At 37.1% G+C, this 23800-nt stretch overlaps 2 protein-coding genes across 2 annotated transcripts in view; both read right to left on the bottom strand.

Annotated features, from left to right (window-relative positions):
• The window catches only part of LOC125227828, a 46132-nt gene that overhangs the window by 16040 nt on the left and 6292 nt on the right, over positions 1-23800 (bottom strand). The window contains exons 5-6 of the mRNA XM_048132191.1: positions 16435-16584; positions 6603-6683 (exon numbers count right to left, since the gene is read on the bottom strand). Coding sequence (XP_047988148.1) covers positions 6603-6683; positions 16435-16584 — 231 coding nt within the window. The remainder of the gene's footprint in view (positions 1-6602; positions 6684-16434; positions 16585-23800) is intronic.
• On the bottom strand, positions 11669-13858 carry LOC125227829. Its single transcript, XM_048132193.1, has 2 exons — positions 13577-13858; positions 11669-13214 (listed from the first exon to the last, which is right to left on the bottom strand). Exons 1-2 carry the CDS (start codon positions 13740-13742, stop codon positions 13036-13038), a joined length of 345 nt encoding a protein of 114 aa, XP_047988150.1. The 5' UTR covers positions 13743-13858; the 3' UTR covers positions 11669-13035.

Raw genomic sequence — 23800 nt, 5'->3', positions numbered from 1 at the left:
ATGGCCCTGATATGAAAAATGTTACTAAGAAAGCACAAGGCTCTTATGCAGCAAAATCTACTTGAATTACCATCGACAACACTGTTAGCTGTACATTTGTAATCCTTATTACAAGTGCATAACGTCTACCAATGGTTAGCTAAGTGTTGCTGTTAGTACAACGAAAATTATGTGTGATGTCACCATGATGTTTATGGTAGTATTGTATAATATTGCGAAATGGGAGAAAATAAATTACCCCCATAATGTCTTGTCAGGCTTGATGCGTTCTGTTCTGAGATAAATTAGATACATCCATCATAATGCAGAGAGAGTGATGGAGTGGAAATGAAATGGGATAGGCCTACTGCGCCAAAAGCTTCAATACTTAACCCTTTTCCAGACAGCAACGGTTTCCCGGTAAAGGCAAATACGAAGTTCAAATTCAGCTTCAATGACTAATTTAATGACTAATAACTTTTCCCGAACTGCAATTGAATACACCTTAAATCGGACTTCAAAGAGGTTGTACATTCTTATTAGAATACTAAGTATGTATTGTATTCCTGGGAAAGACTTATCCTTACTTATTACTTATACCTGGGATAATCTGTGGTACATAAGAAAATATATTTGATAAAATAATAAGAAAACTAACGTACATGTGAATAATTACCATCATTATATTAGATATTGAAATTGAATTGAAATTCCCGTGTATTCACCACAGAATTCCCGTTAATCTATGATGACGATCATTATCGTGATGTCAATTCGATTTTTCATTTTTAAGTCATGCAGATTAATAGGGTTCATATCTAAATTATCCCTTATAAACTGAAATAGATATCATACACGAAAGAAAAAACGACAAGGCCCACTGGTGGCCGAGCCGGGAATCGAACCCGGGTCTTCAGCTTACGCGGCTAACGTCATTCCTGTCCGTCCGTCATTTCCATTCCAAATTATCCCTGTTATAGATAGGTACCTGTTATAAGTTCAGAAAGTTCTTAATCGGTAGGACCACGATAATGGTACCTAGTCATTGGTGGACGAGTATTCGCCTTGTACAAAACTTCGTTGGAAAACTTAGACCAGGTAAAAGCAAACTAAGCAAGATAGCGTTGAAAACTAGGGATGAGCATCTCGTTTAAGTATTCAGACAATTCCTTTGGAATAGAAATTAATATAGAAACAGAGTAGATTTACGATAAGTAGTATCTCCGTTCGACGAGTAGGTGAGTTAGACGTAAAATGAACAAACAACGGAAAAAGATACGCTAGACAAGCTACAAGTAATTACGTAGTTTGTTGGAAGAAATTGCCATTGTGTCCAAAATTTTGACGCCAAGTATAATTCTGCGGGTTTCTAAGCACTAGGCTAAAATAAGCCTTGGGTGAGACATGAATTCACGACCTCTGGATTAATACTAGCACTCTTGTCGCCTGAGCCGCTTTTAAATTTATTCTAAGCCTAGTTGCACCGTTTGCAGATGTTTCTATTTGCTAAAAAAATATGAACGCTGTTCGCGCTAATTATAGTATTAAGAAGACAGACATAAGTATAAACATTGTAACGTTGCCACCCAATGTCAAGTTGTCTAAACTCCGGCTCATCAAATTATGTATTTTCGCGGTTTACTCGTACAGTAAACGGCCATAAAGAATGCACATCGTCGTTTCGTCTTCGTAGAGCGTTGTTTCTTTCTTGCTTAGGTATTTGATGTAAATTTTTAATAATAATAAATAATAAATATTAGGGGACACCTTAGATCTACCTAATAGCCCCAAACTAAGCAAAGCTTGTACTATGGGTGCTTGGCGACAATATACATACTTATATAGATAAATACATACTTTGACGACCGGTCTAGCGCAGTCGGTAGTGACCCTGCCTGCTGCGCCGCGGTCCCGGGTTCGAATCCCGGTAAGGGCATTTATTTGTGTGATGAGCACAGATATTTGTTCCTGAGTCATGGATGTTTTCTATGTATATAAGTATTTATATTTATATTATATATATCATTGTCTGAGTACCCACAACACAAGCCTTCTTGAGCTTACCGTGGGGCTCAGTCAATCTGTGTAAGAATGTCCTATAATATTTATTTATATTTATTTATTTTATACTTATAGAGGTATACATAGAAAACATCCATGACTCAGGAACAAATATCTGTGCTCATCACACAAATAAATGTCCTTACCGGGATTCGAACCCGGGACCGCGGCTTAGCAGGCACGGTCACTACCAACTACGCCAGACCGGTCGTCAAAAATTGCCTTTTTCCAAAAACCGATGTGCGTTCTTTATGGGCGTTTACTGTAAGCTGCTTCAGATCAACATCTGGGACATTCGGCGAAACCGAAGAAAGATTACTTTCTCTCCTTTAACTTTGTTAACATAGAACTTTGTCAACTAAAGTCTGCTGGGAACCTGTCTGCGCACCGCAAAGCTGAAATCGCTTTACAAACTGAAAGTAATGAAAGTACGAAAATAATATTCTTCAACTCAAAGTACGAACTAAGAGCATCAAACTTTATAACGAGTGTCGAGGCACGACTGAACTGTAGATGAAACACTAGTAGGGTTGCGGCAGATAAAAGTTGCACTTTGTTAGGAACCTATAAAAAAAGTCTGGGTACACCTTTTTACACAACTTTTCCAAAACATTTTGCTACTTACTACATAATACATTCTTAAGAGCACATGGGCATTAATCTGGGTAAAACATGTGAAGAATCCTAAACTCGGCTCATATTCATATCCTAGCATGTACCGATGACTTTCTCAGAATCGATGGAATAAATGCCATTTGATATTTACGAATTTAAAATCATTGAAAGATGACGCTCGAAGTTAGAATGTTAACTTATTCGTTTGTTAGATTCCATTCGTAACGCAATAATAATACCTACTATCAAGAAACAGTATATTATTTCCCAGCTTATCTATATAAGGTCCTAATTTATTAGATGCAGATATTTTTACAGCTGATAGTACTCGGTCTCTGGAGTATATTAAACCGTGAAACATTATAGCTTTTACGATGTTTTTTTTGGAGAAAACGGAAAAACAAATTTGCTACGTAAAAACACCCTGTTTATGTGATTATTAAATGAAAACTCATTGAACAGATTCTAGTACCTCTTTTACGTACCACTTAACTGTAACTGGCCACTTCAATGACATGTGCAGTTTTCCCGCCGACATTTACAACAAACAATTATGAAACAATTGTTGACATGACAGACAGTGTTATTGTGACATTTGATAATGCACATGATGATTTATTTTAGACGAAATTATAATTAATTTTTTTGTTAGGAAAATGAAATCAAAAAAGTTACATGAAAAGATGTCTTAATTTATATTTAAAGTTAATTATTTTAATGTAAAGTATCATGTGTTAAAATATCTGCAACGAATAAATTAGGACCTTATATAATCCAGTAACCTTGAAATGAAGGTAGTAGGCCTAGTATATGATTGCCGCGGGAGTATGTAACCGCGAGATAGATGACACGTCTTCTTCTATAATAACTGTATTAAAGACATAAGGACGGGTAGTCTATCTCGCGGCGACATACTCTCGCGGCAATCGTGTGTTAACCCTGCTGAAGAGACTTCTGGGCGAGCTCGCTCCATCGTAGGCCACGTCTTTGCCTGGGCTAGTCTGTGGACTCTGTGGCCATGAGTAAGTCCATTTCTAATAAAACAAAAAATAAAACAGAGAGAGAGAGAAAGACTTATACTGACGCTGTTATTTATTTATTAACCTTTATTGCACAACATACAGTACAAATGGCGAACTTAATGCTTGTTATATTATACATATATAATATATTTATCTCAGTGTATAATTAAGGTAGATATCTCGGTCTAAAATTATTTTGAATGACCATTGTAATCCCTTTACACATACCCATCCCTAAAGCTAAGACCACCAAGTTACAGCAAGAGAAGAGGCAAGTTTTAATTAAAAGTGTTTTGTATTAGCTTTGCCGGGCACCGCTCAAAATATTAGATAAGCTTAACATATGAGAGACTCTCACAAAGCGGTTGTGAAAGTAAAAGTTTAAGGACAACTTACAGCTACAAATTTTGTCTAAAGTAAATAAATAGATCATCATCATCGCTGGCTACTAACATCAATAATATTAAAGATAGATTGAAGGTAGCGGCATGATCAAGGGGTTTAAATTTCTTGACATTTTATGTTGTGTGGTATTTGTGGTAATTAACATAAAAACCAATCGGATCTCATGCGTTTTACATAGGTAAAGATTTTGGGATATTTCTTGATGGCAAACGATCAGACGAACTGCCTGATTGCAACCGATTTCTGTTGCACATGGTCACCCCTTACACTAGAAGGGTTGTCATTAAGATGGGAGTAAGCTCTATTCTTGAACTTACATTTGGGAATATATTCAAACTCTACGAGATAATTACATTTAAATATTGAAAATACAGTTATTATTTACTAAGCATTAACATTTTAGTAACGCTTTCAATAACTTAATTAAATTTTCTCTAAGACGTTGAAAGTTATATTACAAAGGTCGAGTCAAATTACTTATAGTCATAAAATATAATTACTATGCTTTTCGCTTAATTAATTTCAGCTTGGCGTATAAATTGTCTTTTCTAATCTGTTTATTTTATAGATTACCCCCTACGAGACAGAACGTGCACAGCTCACCGCTGTTTTCTGCCCCTACAGATATACTAGTAGTTCATGACATTCACAAAGTCATGCTCGCTCCACTACACTCCTCTACAGCACATGTCTGCAACCTTTGAGCAGTTATGTAGTTATATATATATTCGATATTAAATAGGTATACTCCTTTTTATTAGGAACAGCAAAATCATTTCAGACGGAAAATGCCGATGCAGTCTAGCACTGAGCATACAGTCAACCAATTGGAACCCTAGGCCACTGTAGAACTATGTCATAGTGACGTTATAAATCAGATAAAAATAAATAAAATAAAATATAAATAAATAAATATAGGACATTCTTACACAGATTGACTGAGTTCCACGGTAAGCTCAAGAAGGCTTGTTGTAAGAAATCTCTTACTGACTATTTGACATTGTTGTAGAGTGGCCTAGGGTTCCAATTGGTTTACTGTACATACTTATAAGCTATTAAGTTAGGAAGATGAGTGGGGCGCGTGAAGACGGGTCTAGGACACAATTATACACGAGTATAATAATATTTAAAGATAATTGGTAAAAAAATGGCCATTATGATTTGTAAAGAAACATTTCACGACTGTCAAAAAGTACAAAAAGAAGAAGCGTGACATAGTGGTCGTTCGCATAGCGGTCGTCGGAATAAACCGATATGTAAAGTTAAAGACAAATTGCTTTCTATTTTACCTTATTATTTTAGAGCTGGATGCGCGTTTCTAAAGAACTATCTGTTATGATTACTTAACATACAACTCATAATTATTTTACGTTCTATCTGGGAGAAGTAATCTATGATCTTGTTAAATGTTGGGCCTAATAGTTTGAAGGCTAGACATCAAACAGAGGTTGTTTGCTAACTCGCATAAATTTTCAAATACTAAGTATTTATTGTTACCTGTTCGAAACAATTTTAGAAGTAAACTATAAACAATTTAATTAAAGGCATTTTAGAAGCGTGCCTAAAATATTTAATGACAATTAAGTAAGAAAAAATATTCTAGCAAATACCTACATTTCGTAACGTTGGTTTCACAGTAGTCATTCATAATTGACATGATTGTAATATACAACATACATACATACACTCACGCCTTTATCCCTTAAAGGGGTAGGCAGAGCACATGAAACTACTCAAGTTTTAGTGGCACTCTTGGCAAATTAGGCGATGCGAGAAAAGTAAAATTGTGGCATTGCAGTGACAGGTAGACAGCCTCTCGTCTACAACACAATTTAACCCGTATTCAATAGTAGACTTCTACGAGACCCATGGGAAGAAAGGGGGTGGTGAAACTCTTAACCCGTAAACTCACGGTGGGTAATTTACAAATTATCCATACTAATATTATAAATGGGAAAGTGTGTGTGTCTATTTGTTTGTCCGTCTTTCACGACAAATCGGAGGGACGAATTAACGTGAGTAGAGATAGTTGAAGGGATGGAGAGTGAGATAGGCTACTTTTTGACTCTTTCTAAACCCCCACTACCCTCTAAAATGGGGGGTGGAAGTTTGTGTGGAGCATTCCGCAATTTTAGAATTTAACGCGAGCGATGCCGCGGGCAAAAGCTAGTAGTATATAAAAGATAATAAAATAAAATAAAAAAGCCATTTATTCCTTAATATCTATATAAAAATAGATACAAGTTTGTGGATAATGCATGCATTATTATAACATTTCAATTGTTCAATTTCTTAATAAATTATTTATAAATGAATTTTAATTTTAATTTAGTACATTATGTCGTCAACATCATCATCATATTATCATCATTATATTATTAGTATGAATGTATGGGACAAATGGAAACAATTGGAGGAGGCCTATACTCGAGAGAGGTCCTTAATATCTGGAACGTAACTGAAATTTTAAATCTTATTTATTTATTTTTATATTGTATAATACATATAAAAGATACTTACTTTTAAATCAATACTGTTGTTGCACACGTCAACCCCTTCGAACGTCATCGTGCAGCCAACTTGGCACCTCGTGTCCCAGATCTGTAACAGTTCTTTATGAAATGAATTAAATGTATGTTTCTCATCAGGAGGGAGAGAGGTAACAATGCCAATCTATTGTTGTATGTATGTTTTTGTTGGTATTATTTTATTGTACATAGACTAGGTTAATATTTATAAGGTAAAAATTGTTCTTTAATAAATAAACTGAAACTGAACTAAAACTATTAAAAGCAAACAATATTAAATAGGTAGGTACCTACTCGATGATGATTGGATAGTTGGTCAAAGTAATATAGTTATTTTATGTGAAATTCAGAATATCATTATCTTAACATTTCGAAGATACCAGTATAATTAGAAACAATGGAAAAGTCAAGAAACGTTATGCTACGAGCGACTCAAACCACTCTGGATCTACGGCCAATCTACGGTCTGCCAATAAGCTACCGTGAGACCTATCCAATGAAACCCAAGGACAGGGACTAATTCCAACATATCAATCCAAGTGGGCGCGTTGCTAAGTTTTTCAATGTCCATCACTGTTACTAAACTTTAATACCTAGTCACCAGTTTTCATTGCTCTTAGGCATTCCTTATCTAGTACATAATCTGAAGCATTGAGAGCATCCAGTGTATCTCAACGCCGAACGCAAACGGGATAGGTAGACTTCTTTGTTGATGCGCTCAAAACGTTAAAAAGGAGCGCTCAATAAATAATTTGAGCAGCTTACCACCGCCGAGTGGAATATTTTAATCTCAGGGATGCTTTGAGCCGGCAGATGAGGTAGGGTTGGAAAATGTATGTGTGTAAAATATTGTTATTCAAGTTTAGGTAATAGTTATACATAGTTATATTATACAGTTTCTGTGGAGTCTGTTCGGAAAGTTGAGATTTGTGAAATGTATGCGGTTCAATATATTCCAAGACTTCTTTTTCCGTACAGACTCTAACAGTTCTTTGTGTTACAAGGGGGCAAAGTTGTCGTTTTACCTCACGTGCTAGCGATTGGTACCCGAGCTAGCGAAAGATGCCAATATTGAATCGCGAGCGTAGCGAGAACACACACGAGGCAAGAACAAACACACATGTACATTACTATGTGTAGGAAATTGGTTATTCCACGAGCAAACTCTATTAATATATGTACAAAATCCTAATGAGAGTTATGCGAACAATGACACAACAGATTTTTCCGAGCATAAAATTGAGTGAGGTATTTTGGTATTAGCATAAATCCAATATTGAAGTTTAAAGGTGAGTGCGCACAAGTCGACATATTTCACCTTTGCTGTTTCCTCCTTTCCTCGTGTCACGACTGTCACGTGTATGTAGGTATGTTTAGACTTCGTGCAGATTGGATTTATTTTAATACAGGATGTAACATTAATGCTGGTGATCCATTTAAGAGCATAACCGGTATCGAATAGCGGTTACGAATACCACTTCCTTTTTTATTAAAATAAACATCATGAAAATTAAAGGTACTATAGAAGGTAATGTATAAGCCGTAGGATTTATCTTCGGCAATTATGTTACATAGTGTATAGCCTGGCAGCAACAATCAAATATATACTAGTGTTGGTGAAGCATTTAATATTATATAATGTATTTGCATGAGGAGTGAAGGCAAAATTACAGAAACTTGGTGTATAACAAACATCAGCCAACTTATAGAGAGAAAATATTCATGTGTATACCTATTCGTCTGTTTATATACATGGCCTTTTCAACGTAGATACCTATGCAAAGACAGCGGCGTGGCAGTGAAAATGTGGGTAACTATCATAAATATATAAAACCTTCTGTAGTAAGAGCTTATTCTTTTTTCTTACTCTTATTCTTATTTCTCAAGGTTACTTTCACATTAATAATAATGCTGATCTCGACGAGGACACTGTGAATTTGAGAGACTTTAAATTGTATTGGTCGCGCTATAGATTTATGTTATCTAAATATGCCCGACCGTATGGCAATCAAAATTGAATAACTAAGTAGGAACGTATTTTAATAAAAGGGCCATTTTTTTTTCAAAGTTGTCCAACCCACTTTTTTTGTAACATGGGTATTTTTTACGCGATTCATACTCAAAATTGCGACGTCTTTCGATCCTGATAGGAGAAAAAAAATGTCCCAAGATTTCCATATATATTTTTCAGACCTTCCATTCCGTTACCGCCATAAAAATGTGTGAAAAAATGGTAACAGAATGGGAAAAACCTTGGGACACCTTTTATCTCCTATTAGGATTGAAAGAGCTCGCGATTCTGAGTGGAAACCACATATCGTTTTTAGGTTTAAAATTAGATAAATATTTGGACTGGAGTGAACAAATTGAACATGTGTGCTCAAAAGCAAACAGATTTGTCTATGTTTTGAGGAGACTGAGACGCACATCTGGCTTACAAGCCTCATTAGCTGCTTATCACGGTTATGTCTCTTCTAATTTAAGGTACGGCCTTATACTTTGGGGGGCCTGTTCAAGTTTGGATAGAGCATTTATTGCACAAAAAAAATGTATTCGAGCAATCTGTAATTCACGCCCATTTAAATCGTGTAGAGAAATGTTCAAATCTCTAAAGATCCTTACACTTCCGTCTTTATATATTTTAGAGTCATGCATGTTCGTCAAAAATCATATGGACCTTTTCACGACGGCTCAATCCGTGTTTCCGAGGGGTACGAGAAATGAAGGCCGCCTCGTGCATGACAGTATTCCAAGAACTTCATTATATAACAGACAGTGTTTTGCAATGTGCATTAAATTGTATAACAAGTTACCAAAAAGCATGAAAGAGTTACATGTAAATAAGTTTAAAAAAGTTCTTGTTGGTTATTTATTAGATAAAAATTATTATTGCCACGATGATTTTCTCAAAGAAAACATGCAGGAGCAAAATTGTTAATTAATTAAAAATAGTCATTAAGTATTTTGTAAAATTTTGCATGCTAGTATTTTTAAATACATATAGCAGAATAAGCAACAAATTGTCAAAATAACATCTGTAGACATAAATCAAGTAATACTTATTCTATGCAAATAAAGCTATTCTATTCTATTCTATTCATAAAAATTTCCAAATTCAAAAAAAAGTGGGGTAGACAACTTTGAAAAAAAAATGGCCTAAAAACGTGGTTTGATTCTTCCATCTGGATTCACCTTTATGTTTTGTTTCGTGCTAAAACAACCGCTGCTACGACAGCCCGTTCCGAAATGTACATTTTCATTTCCTTTTTTTTCAGCTGTTTAAATTTGCAAAAGGTTTCAAAAGGTTAAGCGGCACAGTTTAATATCTCCGCAACACAATAACATTCCTGGTATTTAAGTACACTTTTAATTTATAAAAGGCTTTGTACAGTTTGCGGGTAAATTAATAAAAGGGGATTTCGTTTAACGTAGTTTTTATAACGGCCTTTAAATTGTTTTTGTTCTTTGTGCAATTTTAGTGCGAAGTTTTTCTAGATAATGGAAAATACTTTGAAAGTATAATAATTGGATAGTCAAAGGCGCACTTAAGAATTTAAGAAAATAACTCTTTGTATACTCTTAATAACAGGGGCATTATATAATAAAATCTATAAAAAGACTTATTGAAATAGGCTACTAGACTCTTATCGAATTTGGCACAAGAAATGATTATTTTCTGTAGTATTCGACATAAGAAACCAATTTAAAAATAAAATTTTAGATTTTGGGTATTAATAAAAGTGAATGGTGGCTACGTATTTTCGATTAAAAATGTGTGTAATATTTTTTTTTCTTTGGCCACCGAAAACGATGTCAGACGAGTAGTGAGTTGGAAATATCCGTGGACACAGTAAATAAAATACTAGATAGTTTTCCAATGTATATTTGTGCGGCCGGCCGACCGCACAGGCAAACGAACTGAACCAAACTGACATGTTTACATTGTGTGACATTGTCTAGAAGACGATTCTATTCAACCAGTAGAGTTTATAATGGTGCACATACGAACTTCATAGTTAATAAACTTACGTAGGTTCTAACATTGGCCCTTGAACCAATATAAACTCATGTACATCACATACATTAAACACATAGTAATCTAAGCAAATACATTAGACACATCCGCTGTCTAAAAACAAAACATTACCTACAACACAAAAATAGGCATAGCAAAGGTATCAGTAAATTTCGTAAAGTATCCGTAACATATAAAACTACAAATAGTCAAAACATACATGAAACGGATCTAAAACAAACTATACCTTCACAAGTATATAGTATATTGCTTAGAGCCAAGTCACTTATTTAATGATACAAATAAATGACTAACAAACTTATCATGTTTTTCTTTTGCTAACGGTTTCGTTAAAACATCGGCCACCATTTCATCAGTTGATAGGTATTTTAAAACGACAGTACCTTCCTCAACGATTTCCCTGATGAAGTGATGCCGTACATCGATGTGCTTCGTTCTGGCGTGGTACATAGAATTAGCACACAATTTCAGTGCAGACTGATTGTCATTAAACAAAGTAATCCTATACTGTACCCCGTAAATTTCGAACAGAAACTTGCGTAGAAAGAGAGCCTCTTTACAAGCATCTGACAGACACATGTACTCACTCTCCGTGCTTGAAAGAGCGACTGTCTTTTGTCTCCTACTCTCCCATGAGATTGTAGAATTTCCGATTTTGAACACAAAACCGGTATAAGATCGGCGATCGATCTCATTTGACGCAAAATCAGCATCAGCATATGCGACGATGTCTAAACCTGACTTCTGAAAAGTTAAACAATGATTAAGCGTACCTTTCAGATAGCGAAGAACGCGTTTCGCCGCTTTCCAGTGGTTCTCGTCGTACGCGTCGTTGAACTGGCTGAGTGAGCTGACAGCATGCGCAATATCTGGTCGCGTACATACCGCTATGTACATTAGACATCCTATCAGGCCTCTGTAGTCGTGCGTACAATCTTTCTTTGTAGATTTCACGAGCTTCAGACCTGTTTCCATAGGTGTTCGCGCAGGTTTGCAATCCGACATATGAAAACGTTCTAGCACCTTCTTAATATAGCTTGACTGGTCTAGAGTAATCTCGTCATTCTGTCTGCAAAGCCTCATTCCAAGAATGTGATGAGCTGGCCCTAAGTCTTTGATTTCAAAGGCCTTCTTTAATTCTTCTTTGACTCCAGCCGTATCTCGGCAATCAGCTGAAGAAAACAACATTATGTCATCAACATAGAGCGCAATTATAATAATGGATTTCCCGCTCGACTTGACATAAACACAAGGTTCGGAAGATAAACGTTTGAACTTCATTTTGTTTGTCAAAACGCCATTTATTTTCTCATACCAAGACTTCGAAGCTTGCTTCAGTCCGTATATGGCCTTATTCAACTTGTAAACTTTATCTTCTTGGCCCTTAATCTTATAGCCTTCTGGCTGCTCCATAAAAACGGTTTCTTTTAAATCTCCATTCAAAAACGCCGTTTTTACATCAAGATGCTCGATATTCATGTTATGTTCCGTTGCTAAAGCTAGTAACGTACGTATAGTGGAATATCTTACTACAGGAGAAAACGTTTCCTCGTAATCAATACCGTATTTCTGGGTATAACCTTTTGCAACAAGGCGCGCTTTGTATCTCAGTATTTCCCCATCGAGGCCAAGCTTTCTTTTAAAGATCCACTTGCATTTGACAGGCCGTTGCTTCGCATCGCGGTCAGTCAGAGTCCAACACTTATTATCGATGAAGGATTTATACTCTTCCGCCATCGCGGCTTTCCACTTACTCGCATCCGGGCCACTCAGCGCCTCGCGAACTGTTTGAGGGTCCCCTGTGTCACTGCATACAGTGTTTGCTATATTAGCAGACTCAAACTCACTCGTTCCATCCGTAGAGTTTTCAAAGTCTTCCAGTGTTGAATCTCCTGGGACATACGTCTCATCCGCAGGGTCATCTGGGGTCTCACTGCTGCTCTCAGAATCATCTGTTGTAATGACGCTGTTATCTTGAGCGTTTTCATCAGATATTTCTGCGGGCTCTTGGGGTAAAACGGGTAAAGCGGGTTGCACCTGAGTATTATCAGTGACAGTTACATTGTTCGTCAAACTAATCTGAGTGTAACGTGAACTGTCATACTCATCCGATGAAATGTCATTCCAAAAAGCATGTTCTAGAAAAATCACGTTTCTAGCTTTTATGACAGTCTTCGGGTTCTCCGGATCTATCAGTCTGTAACCTTTTGTGTCGTCACAGTATCCGGAAAAAATATACTTCTTACTTTTGGGATCCAGTTTGTCCCGTTTGTGCTGAAGGGCATAAGCTTGACAGCCAAAAATGCGCAGGTAGCTAAGATTCTCCTTTTTACCTGTCCACTTTTCTTCTGGTGTACTGCCCATCACAGCCTTAGTCGGAGAGCGATTCTTAAGGTAGACGGCGGTGTTGACCGCTTCTGCCCAGAATTCCTTCTTCAAGCCTGCTTCCTGAAGCATGCACCTGGCTTTCTCCGTAACGCTTCTTATCGCGCGCTCCGCGACTCCGTTCTGAGCTGATGACCTTGGAACCGTGGTCTGATGTCGAATTCCATGCGCCTTCAGGAACTTCTGAAATTTAGAATTGACATATTCACCACCATTGTCACTACGAAGAACTTTTATTTTCTTATTGGTTTGGTTTTCCACGAGAGCTTTGAATTCTTTAAACATCTCAAAAACCTCATCCTTCCGCCTAAGAAAATAAACAAATGTTTTTCTTGACAAGTCATCAATGAACAACAGGAAATATCTTTTCCCACCTATGGACGGACACGGTAGTGGTCCCATGACGTCACTGTGAACTAACCCAAGGATTTCCTTAGCCCTGGTCTCAGATTTCTTCGGAAATGGCAACTTAGTCTGTTTACCTAAAATACAGGAAACACACGACTCAAAATTATTGTTGTCATAAGAAATACCAGTGACCATACCTTTTCTCAGTAACTCCATACTGCGGGCGTTCAGATGAGATAGACGTCGATGCCAAACTTGTTGTGTTGACTGGCTTCCAGTAGCAGGGATCTGTGGCGCTTGCTTCACGCTCACGGCAGCAGTAGGCACCGCTACGCTGTCACCTGTACCCAAAGACAAAGACATAGCCTGCGAAGATGGCTCGCTACACACAGCAGAAAGAGTTTCGATGGCATCGAGTTGATAAATACCATCCCTTAAAGTAGCTGTAGCTAAAACCTGCCCTTTGTCTAAAACTTTACACACGCCAGAACGAAATACAATTTCGTAACCTTTCCTATCCATAGCACTAACAGATAATAAATTTGCAGACAATTTAGGTACTAAGTATACATTACTTATAGATCTCACACTATTGTCCTTTAACAAAGCTTGAGCAGTTCCTTTCCCAGCTGTCAATAAGGCTTCACCATTCGCGATGTATACCTTCTTTGGTTTATCAGTAGTAAAATCTGATAAAAAACTGCGATCGTTGCAGAAATGCTGTGCCGCACCACTGTCGACGTACCAAACGTCACGGTTGGCTCCTGCGGCCAATGCAGTAAGCATCGTCTGGCTTTTCATGCCACTCTTCTTGCCGTCAGAGTTTTCTGGACAATCCTTCTTGGTGTGTCCACTCTTTTTGCATCTGAAGCATTTAATTGGGTTGCGTGCTTTCCGAGTTGCAAAAGCCGTAGCATCTTCACTTTTCTCATTGCGTCTTGAATTTTCTAGAAGCAATTTGGCTTTGACATTTTCGCTTGACAGTGACGTGTTCGAATTTTCTAGAGCCATTATCAACGGGTCGTAATCGCTTGTCAAGCCACTGAGTAAAATCACGGCCACGAAGTCATCTTCCAATGCCTTCCCGATGTCGCTCAGCTGTTGCGATATGTCCATGACCTTGTTGACGTAAACCTCCATGCTACCACATTCGCTCAGTTTGATGGCGAACAATGTGCGTAGCAGTCCGAGCCGTCGTGACAAGCCTCGGTCCTCGTATGCCTTTTGCAGGTTGCTCCACGCTTCGCGAGCCGTCTTGGCATTTCTAATTTGTGGAAACACACAAGGCTGTACGTTTAAGGCGATTTTCGCGAGCGCCTTCTCCTGCTTCTTCGCGTCTTCATTTTTATTTTCAGGCGTGCTTATACATTCCCAAAGATCATCGTGGATAAGCACCATCCGCATCATAAACTTCCAAGATGAATAATTCTGTATTCCAGACAGTTTTTCGATGAAACCATTCTGACTGGCAGATGCCATCTTTTGTTTTTGTTGCGAAAATTTTTGAAAATAATTTGATGAAATTTCTCGCGAACACTTCGGAAAATTAATACTATCGTAGCAAATTTACTGCACGCTCTGCTACCAAGTTGGAAATATCCGTGGACACAGTAAATAAAATACTAGATAGTTTTCCAATGTATATTTGTGCGGCCGGCCGACCGCACAGGCAAACGAACTGAACCAAACTGACATGTTTACATTGTGTGACATTGTCTAGAAGACGATTCTATTCAACCAGTAGAGTTTATAATGGTGCACATACGAACTTCATAGTTAATAAACTTACGTAGGTTCTAACATAGTGACGTAGAAGAGTGATAGAACCTAACTTAACTTAATGTCGAGTCAATCACTGACATGATGAACTTTATGCCTCATAACTTAAATGTCAGAAAATTTTGAGTTCTATTCGATTTACGTCATGCGCAGACAATCTATAGATTGACATGGCTAATGATGTTTTTGCCTAATTAAGTTAAAGTAAACTTTATAAATGTTTTTTGTGGTTTTCAAGTCGTAATAAAATATGGTAATACTTTTTTTCGGTTAATTGGACAGTAATAAATAATATAAAATAGACTTTAAAAAACCGGTCAAGAGCGTGTCGGGCCACGCTCAGTGTAGGGTTCCGTAGTTTTCCATATTTTTCTCAAAAACAACTGAACCTATCAAGTTCTACTTTTGTGATTTTTTTCATATTTTTTAAACATATGGTTCAAAAGTTAGAGGGGGGGGGGACACACACTTTTTTTTCCTTTAGGAGCGATTATTTCCGAAAATATTAATATTATCAAAAAAACGATTTTAGTAAATCCTTATTCATTTTTAAATACCTATCCAACAATATATCACACGTTGGGGTCGGAATGAAAAAAAAAATATCAGCCCCCACTTTACATGTAACCCTATAAAACCCTGGGTACCCTAATGAAACATTTTTTTCCATTTTTTTATTTTTGCACTTTGTTGGCGTGATTGATATACATATTGGTACCAAATTTCAGCTTTCTAGTGCTAACGGTTACTGAGATTATCCGCGAACGGACGGACGGACGGACGGACGGACGGACGGACGGACGGACGGACGGACAGACAGACAGATATGGCGAAACTATAAGGGTTCCTAGTTGACTACGGAACCCTAAAAAGGGTCAAGTAGCCTATTGTGCCGGGGCACCAGACCGATGGTTGTATCTTTAACATTAAGCGACCCGCAGTGTTCTGAATGTTGGCTGTAGGTAGGTACTTGTACTTAGTAATGAATTAGCAAAGTATTGCAAACTGTTTTGTCCCATGCCGTACTCGCAAAGACGAATGGTCTGTCGTTGCTGCACTTGATGGCACTCACCTACTTACCTGAAGTTCACGCGTTGCAGTTTCCTTAGGAACAATGATACCGTCCAAGCCCCTCGTGTTTCCTTGCTTTAGTTGTACTAAGAATAAGCAGTAGTTCTAAGTACCCTGACTGTCTTATTAGGAACAATGATACCGTCCAAGCCCCTCGTGTTCCCTTGCTTTAGTTGTACTAAGAATAAGCAGTAGTTCTAAGTACCCTGACTGTCTTATCCCACGCAGCACTCGCGAAGACGAATGGCCTGTCATCGTGGCACTTAAGTGCGCACACTTGCCCAATGTGCATGCGTTGCAGCTTCTTTGGGATGAACTGGAGGCGTAGCTTGTGAACCTTGTATGTACGAATTGCCTGGAAGTAACAAAAATAAATGAAGAAAATATACTTATTTTACTAGGTAGGTACTGTAAACTACCGTTTATATTATATACTAGCTTTTGCCCGCGGCTTCGCACGCGTTAAATTCGTAAATTGTGGAATGCTCTATACAAACTCCACCACTCATTTTAGGAAAGTGGGGGGTTAAAAAGAGACAAAAAGTAGCCTATGTCACTCTCCATCTCTTCAACTATCTTCAATTAAAAAATCACGTCAATTCGTCGCTCCGTTTTGCCGTGAAAGACGGACAAACAAACAGACACACACACTTTCCCATTTATAATATTACTTAGTATGGATTACCGTGTATATAATTATGTAATTTTGTATTTTATGTCTCTGTTCACGATTAAATAAACCGCTGAGATATAGCCTGTCAACCAAATTTTGGCAGTAGCAATGTACGTCAAACTAAAGTATGGTATCCCTATGAAACGAACAAAAACCGGCAATGTACGTCGAACAGCCACAGATATTTTTTTTTCAAGGGGCTCGCTCCTTCCTTACGAATTAGATAATGTATTAAAAAGGGACGGATATGTGCTAGTTATTTCTCTTTTTGGTAGGACGGAGATTTCCACAGATAAAATACAAATGACATGCGAACTTCCACCGATTTTCAAAACTAGTGTTGCTAGCCCGCGATTTTTCAAATTTGCCGCCTTTTTCTAGTGACAAGATTTGGTTGACGGTCTATATGTGTTTTGGTAAGAATCTGAAGTTCCTAGAAAAGGACACGGCATGGCATAGGCAGAAGTGGAAAAAGTAGAATTACTGTAAAATAAGTATTTTCCGCTGTACATGGAGACGATAATATGGAATTTATGCGTAATGAAAAGCTGTCACTTCATGTATTTAATTGCATTTCCCCTTAAAATCTTGCAGGACACTATTACTCCAGACATAATAGAAAGAACAATAGGATTACGCCTATATAGGCGTTTAGTGTCCACCAAGGTGTTAACATTATTTTTTAATTAAGACGCTACGGGAGCAAAAATGCTAAAACGGAAAGTAGTCCCCCTTTCAATTTGGGATTTTCAGTTAAATATACTAGTGTTATTAACTAGATTTATCGTAACTATTTATAGACTTAAAGAAGGCATTCGATACGGTGAGTCACAATATCCTTTTACGAAAGCTAGGACAGGCTGGTGTCGCTGGTACTGCTCTTAAAATTTTTGACTCCTACCTATCAGGACGAAAACAAATAGTAAAAATTGGTGAACATGAAAGCAAACCTTTACCCGTAACGTTTGGTGTCCCCCAAGGGTCCATTCTGGGCCCTCTCCTTTTCCTTATTTACATAAATAGCATCAGCGAAATTGGCCTAAAAGGGGAGGCAACCTTATATGCAGACGACACTAGTCTTTTTTACTTTGGGAACTCTATACATGATATAATTACTGACGTTCAAATCGATTTAAACATTCTTGACAAGTGGTTTAAAAATAATTTACTGACAATAAATGTCTCTAAAACAAACTACATCATATTCGCATCTAAAAACAAGAAAATTTCTCACCACCAACCCCTAACAATAAATAATCAAGTAATAAGTAAAATTGATAATGAGAAGTACTTAGGCCTTATACTAGACAAACAAGTTACCTGGAAATCACACATTGATAAAGTAAAAAGAAAAATTACTTCCCTTACGGGTGCACTACGTAGTATAGCGAAATGTCTTCCAACTAACGTGCGCTACATGATTTATAACTCTATTGCAAAGCCACATATAGATTATCTAATTGAGGTATGGGGAACAGCTACAGCTACCCAAATAAATACAATACAAAGAGCACAAAATAAATTAGTAAAAGTATTATTCCAATTCGATCCTCTAACTCCGACAGAATATATTTATAAAAAAACTAGTGTTATGAATATACGCCAAACATACACGTATTATACATGCATATTAGTACGCAAAATTTTACAAAAAGATTTACATATAAAAATATCTTTCACGAAAAAACAAAAATTTCAAAGAATAAAACTTAGAAATGCTAACGATCTGATCCTTCGTGCACCGCGTACAAACTACGGAAAAAAAACCATTCTGTATGAAGGTGCAGATATATAAAAAAATGTCCATTAAGAACAACTCAGTTAAAAGATATTGCGAAAAAATCTTTAAAATCGAGGTTCCGCTCTCGACTGTTTACTCCTTCAAAACTTATTTAAACGGAACGAAATTTGAGAATATGAATAACAATGAAATAATCTGTGTCGGACCGTTTAGATTTTTTGGCTAATTGTTACCGAGTATCACACTTTTTTTTGAGCCATATTGAAAAAGGCCGTTTTTAGAAATTTTTGATTGGCTCTAGCGTCTTTTAAAATAAAAATAGCAAAAAAATCAAAACGGTCCGACACAGATAAAAATAATAATAATCTGTGTTGAAAAAATCATTGCACTATCTTCAAAAACCAGGGAGGAAATAGTCGACAGCGTTTGTATGGAGAATTGGCCTGTATCGTATCGTCTTTTCTTCAGACACCGAAACCCAATTACCTATCGAAGGACAGACCAGTCTCATCTATTTTATATTTAGAAATGTCACAATAATTTCTTTCGTGGCACCGTGTTCATAATTGGAGGGGCTCCGAAAATAGAACAGATTATCTAGTGAAGTCGCTGTAAGTAAAGATGTGTAGAACTTATTTTGTAAGGTCGATGTGTAAATGACCGGCGTATAAAATGTAATTTTCGGTCGAAAACAGTCAAAATTCAAATCTTGTATATTAAAAAGTGCTTTACTCCTACTTTACCGGTTTTCTGTAAACGGAGTAGGTGTGTGTCTAGTGTGTCAGCAACGAAAGCCCTCGTAGACGATTTTAATCACACCACCCAACCACAATAGGCGAGACGACTAAAAAAACTAATTAGTCCGTCAGTTAAATTATGAAATAATTTTAGACACGTATTTTTTCTTTCTTCTCGTAAACGAAAAATGACGACAGTACAGTGCGTTGAAGTTTCGTGTGACGTTCAATTTTTACTTAGAAGTGACGTCACAAGCCCCCACTCCGGAACTTTGATGCTCTATATCTTTGTATTTTTTCATTAATTAGAAAAAGCGAAAAATAATTATGTGTTCAGTATTTTTGAACGATCTAACTGACGGACTAAACAGAATGCCATTTTTTTATGTAGTCGTCATCCCTATTGTCCTTAATAAAGTTCAGTTCTCTAATTCTATAATTCGGCAGTACCTACGTTACATAATCTGGGATAAAAAGAAAATTTGAGGCGTTGGATTACCGACCCCATACCTATCGACATGATTGAGTTCACAAGCTAACATGCCAAAAATACTTAGGTAAGTATATTATTTTACTCTTCTCAATGGCAATAAGGTATATAAGTACATATTTTTGGAATGTTGTTTTGTAAAAATGTTTGTGAACTCGACTGTACTGCGTCGTACTCATATATTATCCTATCGTATTTGTACAGTCAACGAATTGGAACCCTAGGCCACTCTACAAATATGTCTAAATGTAATGTAGTAGTAAGAGATTTCTTACAATCTGATTTAAGTATAACGTCACTATGACACAGTTTTACAGTGGCCTAGGGTTCCAATTGGTTGACTGTACATAGAGGCACTCAGACAAGGTCAGAATGTCAGTGGTGAAATAGGTACATAGGTTCAAGTGAAATGTGTGTCTGTATTAATTGAGGAATATAAAGTGGCTTCAAAATCCACTTCAATTCGAAGTTGAGGATACTCTGGATACCTACTTGAATTGTTAGTTTAAATGAACATGAACCCCTATCAATATATTAACAAAATTCCTGAGAACTACATAGTGTAGGTATTTATGAAGGTACCTAGGTACTACTGTCAAGCAACTGTAGAATATAAAGCTAAGCCAATAAATACAGTTTGTTTAAATGTATGCAGGGTGAAATAAAAAGGACCAGCCATACTTTGCGTAGTTACTTTTGAGGTCATAAATGTCATAATGAACAACTTAGGTACAGTATGAGACCAGGGGGACGATTTTAGAATCTCGGCCATTCGATTTCGTGAAATTCTTTTAATAATATCTCCACTACTAGTGATTTAAATTCTACTAACAGAATCGAAAACGAGTGGTCATTACCACTAGTTTTAAATTTACTAGCCGTTCTTTTTCAAAAATAACGTCGTTTTCAACAGACTTTCGAACGGCGAATTCGTGCGTTCGAAATTCAAAAATCGATCCCCAATACTAGTATATACCTACTTAATCCGACTGACGTGACGTGATGCCACTCATTTCTATGTTTGTAACAGCCAATTTTTTTTTCGCTATTTCAGCATTGGTCCCATAATAAAAGATGTTCATTATGACCTCAAAAGTAGGTATTATTTATGCGAAGAATGGCTGGTCCTTTTTATTTCATCTTGTATAACTACCGGTGGCGGCTGGTGAAAATTTCTGCTAGGCAACACTGGACAAAAAGAAACCTAACTACCTACTTATAATTGAAAGAAGCGAAACAGATAATTATGTCAGTCAAGTGGAAATAACTGTTGGTCTGTGTCTACCGTGGCGGGACTAGGTATACAGAGCATTCAGGCCTCGAATGTCCAGTTCCTGGAATGTACATATGCCTCGAATGTCCAATTCCTAGCAGAGTGCCCCTAAACCAAAACGCCAAAACAAAAAGGGGTGATAGGATTTCATTAGCTATCAATTTAATCAGTTATGCTCATTAGTACCTATACTTTTGTCTATTCATTAGAGTTATATGAAAACATGAGATTATTTTAACTAGGTAGTTTGAAAGAAAGTTTGTACGGGACCCTCGGTGGGCGAGTCCGACTCGCACTTGGCCGGTTTTTTCCTTTTTGGAGTTTGTTTTAGGGACACCCGGTACATAATTATGTATTTGTGAGTGAATGGTGACACGTTACTACAGTACGGGAAGCATGGTCGCGCGATAGACGATAAAATATCAGGCCGTCCCTATTGCACTTACAAATAGTGCGATAGGGACGGCCTGCTATTTTATCGTCTATCGCGTGACTTTAAGTGTAATCCTTGACCAGTGACCCAGTTTAAAGGATTAAAGGCGGCTCTCAAGGATCCCGTAAACCTTGTAATGTTCCATTTACGACTAAAGCCGTAAACTGAGATTAAGCCGAACGGTTTATTGGGGCTACATTTTACGCACACTCGTAACAAGTGGCAGGGATATAAATTAGATTTTGAAAATTCTTTTGGGCAATAGAATAGGTAATTTTCACGGCTTTTTTTATTATAAATGGGCTTAATCTTGGCCACAGACTAGCCAAAGGCAAAGACGTGGCCTACGATGGAGTGATCTCGCCCAGAAGATGCCTGTTCACCCTAGATTTGAAGGTTGCCGGGTTATATGAGCTCGGCAATATAGCCGCCGGCAAGGAATCCCACTTCTTGGTGCGCATAAGAAAAGAAGAAGCAAAGCCCTTCGTGCCAATACAATTTTAGGTGAACAGCTGATAACCACATGTTTCATTCGGAGGCAGTAAATAATAAGTTAGTAAGTACTTAAATATTAGGTAGGTAATCATTGTAGCATTTGTTTTGACGACCGGTCTGGCGCAGTCGGTAGTGACCCTGCCTGCTGCGCCGCGGTCCCGGGTTCGAATCCCGGTAAGGGCATTTTATTTGTGTGATGAGCACAGATATTTGTTCCTGAGTCATGGATGTTTTCTATGTATATAAGTATTTATATATTATATATATCGTTGTCTGAGTACCCACAACACAAGCCTTCTTGAGCTTACCGTGGGCCTCAGTCAATCTGTGTGAGAATGTCCTATATTTATTTATTTATTTATTTACCTATAGCGGAACAGTATTTGACGTCTTTACCATAATGGAGTACCTAATATTAGGTAATGGGCCACGTTTAATTTAGGATAGGTTAAATCTTTTAGCCTTACGTAAACGCAAAATTTAGCCTATCATAGAATAAATAGGTGTCAATCAATTATGAAATTGTTCTATTATTAAATTGTTATCATATAACAATAGCAAAGCTAACAATATGGGCCAAATTGTCAAAACTGAGGTTCAAAAGTTTGAAGCTTGTGTCGAGAGAAGGCAGTCTTGGCACTGTTTTTTCTGATTAGTAGGTAGTCTAGGAACGTTGACTGTTCCTTTCTGGTACAAAACCGTTAGGCGCCATGTGCACTGCTGCCAGATTTGAAACAAGATGCCTTGTACTGCATTATAATTTATAGTAGTTAAAATCACAAAATACAAGTTAGCAAAATAAATTAATATAAATCAAAGAGTATCGAGTATTATAGAGAGTTACTGTCAAAGTAAAATGTGTAATCACAGTGCATTAGACTGCCATCTCTCGACACAAGCTTAAAATTATTAAACATCAATTTTGACAATTTGGACCATTTTCTTAGCTTGATATGTGTTAAAATGTCATATGTTAACATTAGCGCCATCTAACCGAGTGTCCCCCAAAGGTATAACGCCATCTAGGCAACCGTACCTTTTTCTATATGGTTCTGAGGTACGTTTTTTCATAGACTGTAGCTGTCTATACGGAGTTACATATATTATGTCTTTGATATAAATAAAGGCTTATTGCATAAAACGTTATTTACCATAAAGTTTAAATAGTGAAAGCTAATAACGATAAATCCAACAGCTGTCGAAACCAAAAGTATTGTTTCACACCTTTCCACGTTTTAATATTCAATGAACATAAATTCAGCGCGCCCGATTGAGTAAATAAAAGTCGATGCAAGTAATGGCGGCGTATTATTCTAGGTGTTTCATTTAACTGTAAGCTTTTGTGAAAACTATTGGTTATTGGATCGGCTAATCAGATATTTTTACAATTTTGTCGACAATCGTTTCCTTTAGTCTGAAAGTAGCAAAGTTTTCATGGCCCCTCGCTACACACTTTGGCTAGTTTGGCTGTCGTTGTTAGGGGGACCTTGTAAGGCTTCGTAGCGCCTATGTATCACTGCGACCATTCCTGATCTATTGTGATTTATTATTTTATTAATTTCCTACTTACTAGCACTCCACGGGGTGGGTTGTTAGATGACAATTTAGCATACGTATGTGGTCCAAGATTGTTTTATATTTATTTATCTAATATGCAAATGCTTTTGCATGTGGGTAATAGGTTAGAATGTCAAACGATGAATCCCCTCACTGCTTTATAAAATGATAA

Source organism: Leguminivora glycinivorella, chromosome 7 (genome assembly GCF_023078275.1).
Source record: "Leguminivora glycinivorella isolate SPB_JAAS2020 chromosome 7, LegGlyc_1.1, whole genome shotgun sequence".
Lineage (NCBI taxonomy): Eukaryota > Metazoa > Arthropoda > Insecta > Lepidoptera > Tortricidae > Leguminivora > Leguminivora glycinivorella.
The sequence above is the reverse complement of the archived record's forward strand: the minus strand, read 5'-3'. Positions and strand labels throughout refer to the sequence as shown.